This window comes from Plectropomus leopardus, unplaced genomic scaffold, assembly GCF_008729295.1.
Source record: "Plectropomus leopardus isolate mb unplaced genomic scaffold, YSFRI_Pleo_2.0 unplaced_scaffold11177, whole genome shotgun sequence".
In the NCBI taxonomy this organism is placed as follows: Eukaryota; Metazoa; Chordata; class Actinopteri; order Perciformes; family Serranidae; genus Plectropomus; species Plectropomus leopardus.
The window spans coordinates 1-2,271 of NW_024611814.1; the positions used below are offsets into that span (position 1 = coordinate 1).

The following is a 2,271-nucleotide window of genomic DNA, read 5'->3' on the forward strand; positions in this document are numbered from 1 at the left end:
CCCCCCCCCCCCAAAAAAAAATCAGGATTTAATTATCATACGTTTTATCATTACTATTATACTTTTTAAAAATTATTTTATTGCATTTAAATGAAGAGCATGCGTGAGAGTATATGTGCAATCAATGTTGCACTTCAGTCTGCAATAGTTCCCATAGAAATTCTGTAGTCCCTGCAGAATTAAGAGCAGCTCTGCAAGGCTGAAGGGCCAATGTGTGAGAACTTTATTGCAATTACATGAGTCTCCAAAAAAAGACACTTAAAGCTGTAATTTGAATCAAGAAGAGACTGTCCTTCTGAAGGACACATCAGTCACACTGCTGCTCCACGTTTTGCTTTCTAATCGTTGGCTGCATGTTTAGCCAGGTAATTACCTGTTAAGCCTCTGCGATTGAAAGAGGTTAAGTAGAGAAGGAAAAACAGTACAGAAAGGATAGTGCGCAGCCATTCACAACACAAGTAAAGCACGACTCAAGGAGGACGAGAAGGACTGTGCTGCTCGACTTCTTGCTTTTTTTTTTATCTGTTCTGACCATTTAGAAGAAAAAATTAAGGTAAGCAAACTGAGTGAAATAACTGGACTTCTTTAACATGTCTAAACATGCATGTTTACACTGTAATCAATATATTCAAAAGAAGAAAGGAAAAAATGATAGTGTCCCCTGTATATCCACAGCATGTCCACCGCAGAAGAGAGGACAGCCTCTACATCTTCTGCCAACTCAGCCACAGCAGGAAGGTAAGTTTAGATGTCTGATTCTTGCTGTGTATGTGCACTTTATGTGGAGATGCAGCCATCTTTTGCACAGCACCACCACTAATTATGCCAATGCAAGTTCTGCTGATATATATTGAGTGAGTTGTTGAGAAAAGTATTCCCTGAATAATCAAAGTGTCCTTAAATCTTAATTGACATGCAAGCATATGAATTTGCAGTTTTTGCTGTTTAATAGTTGTGTTTTCTTTTGTTTTTTTATTGTAGCAAAGATGGTTCCACATCAAGTTCAGTCTCTGAAACACCTAAGAAAACAAAGAAGTCCAAGAAAAACACAGAGAGCATGATCAAAGTTTACAACTCTGTGCTCGACAGTGTTTTTGGGGCGGTAAGTCGCATACATCTTGCGATTTAAATTCTCTAAATTTGAATGGATGCATTATTATGGCTCGAGTTTAAGTTATAGCATTTTACTTCCAACTGCAATATCCCCTCAGTCCTGCAATATTTAGACACTATTATTTGATAAAATTTGTGTTTTCCCTAATTTTCCTCACAGGCAATCTATAGCGTGTTGATATTTTAATAAGGGGCTGCACAGACATCCAATTTCTGTGATTTAGATCTGAATACAGTGGATGCTCGTCAACAGTTAAAGGAACTGTATGTCAGACATTAAAACATCAGAGTCAGAAGTGAGCTTTAAGTCGAGCAGTGTGCTTACAGTTTGTGTCTGATCTTTCTGGAGCTGCTATCACTAAGCCGGGTGTGTCTGCAGTATTAATGGGTCGTTAGTTGAGGCTTACTGCCACACCTTATTAGGGTTATCCAAATGATGAGTGCTGGCAAACACTTGATCGATTCAGCTTGAAACTATTTACTTTTTCCACTGTATCTATCTATCGCATAAGACAATGGAAATTGATATATATACACTGTCATATAGACACATTTTATCCTTTTTTAAATTACATATTGTTATTTTAACATGCACAATATGCATGCTTAGAATTACTATGTACTTACAAATATTTGGATTAAACGCAATCAATGTATTTAATTCAAGGCTGGTGTTGGGATACTTTGGTAGCATTTATTATTGCAAACTGTACATCTAGCATCCTAGTTCTGGAAATATATTTCAACATTTCAACATTTTTTTTTTTTTTTTTTTTTTTTACCGTTTCTGCAGGAGAGAGAACTAGCTCAGGCTGAGTTGGACGGTAAGTGTCACTGACGCAGCACAGTAGTTTACAGAGTCATTACAATTGTTAAGATGTTAAAAGCGCTGTCTTAAGTAATAAATAAAACACCCCATCATTATTTGATCTGATAAACCACATCTGGAACTGTTCTTGTCTCCTTGTGACCCCTGACCTCTTTTACAGAGTTGCAAGAGGCCTTCAAAGAGTTTGACTACGATCAAGATGGATATCTGAACTACAAGGATGTTGCTGAATGCATGAGGACTATGGGATACATGCCCACTGAAATGGAGCTGCTGGAGATTGTTCAACAGATCAAGATGAGAAGTGAGCAAACAATAGCCCTTTAAAT

The 2,271-nt window shown here is 37.3% G+C and overlaps 1 protein-coding gene across 1 annotated transcript; it reads left to right on the top strand.

Moving 5' to 3' along the window:
• Positions 1 to 676: 676 nt before the first annotated feature.
• On the top strand, positions 677 to 2,246 carry LOC121963409 (calcium-binding protein 4-like; the record flags this gene model as incomplete). Its single annotated transcript, XM_042513694.1, has 4 exons — positions 677 to 738; positions 982 to 1,102; positions 1,907 to 1,937; positions 2,103 to 2,246. Coding segments are annotated over exons 1-4 (358 nt in total), but the record flags the coding sequence as incomplete, so codon positions are not given.
• Positions 2,247 to 2,271: the final 25 nt, after the last annotated feature.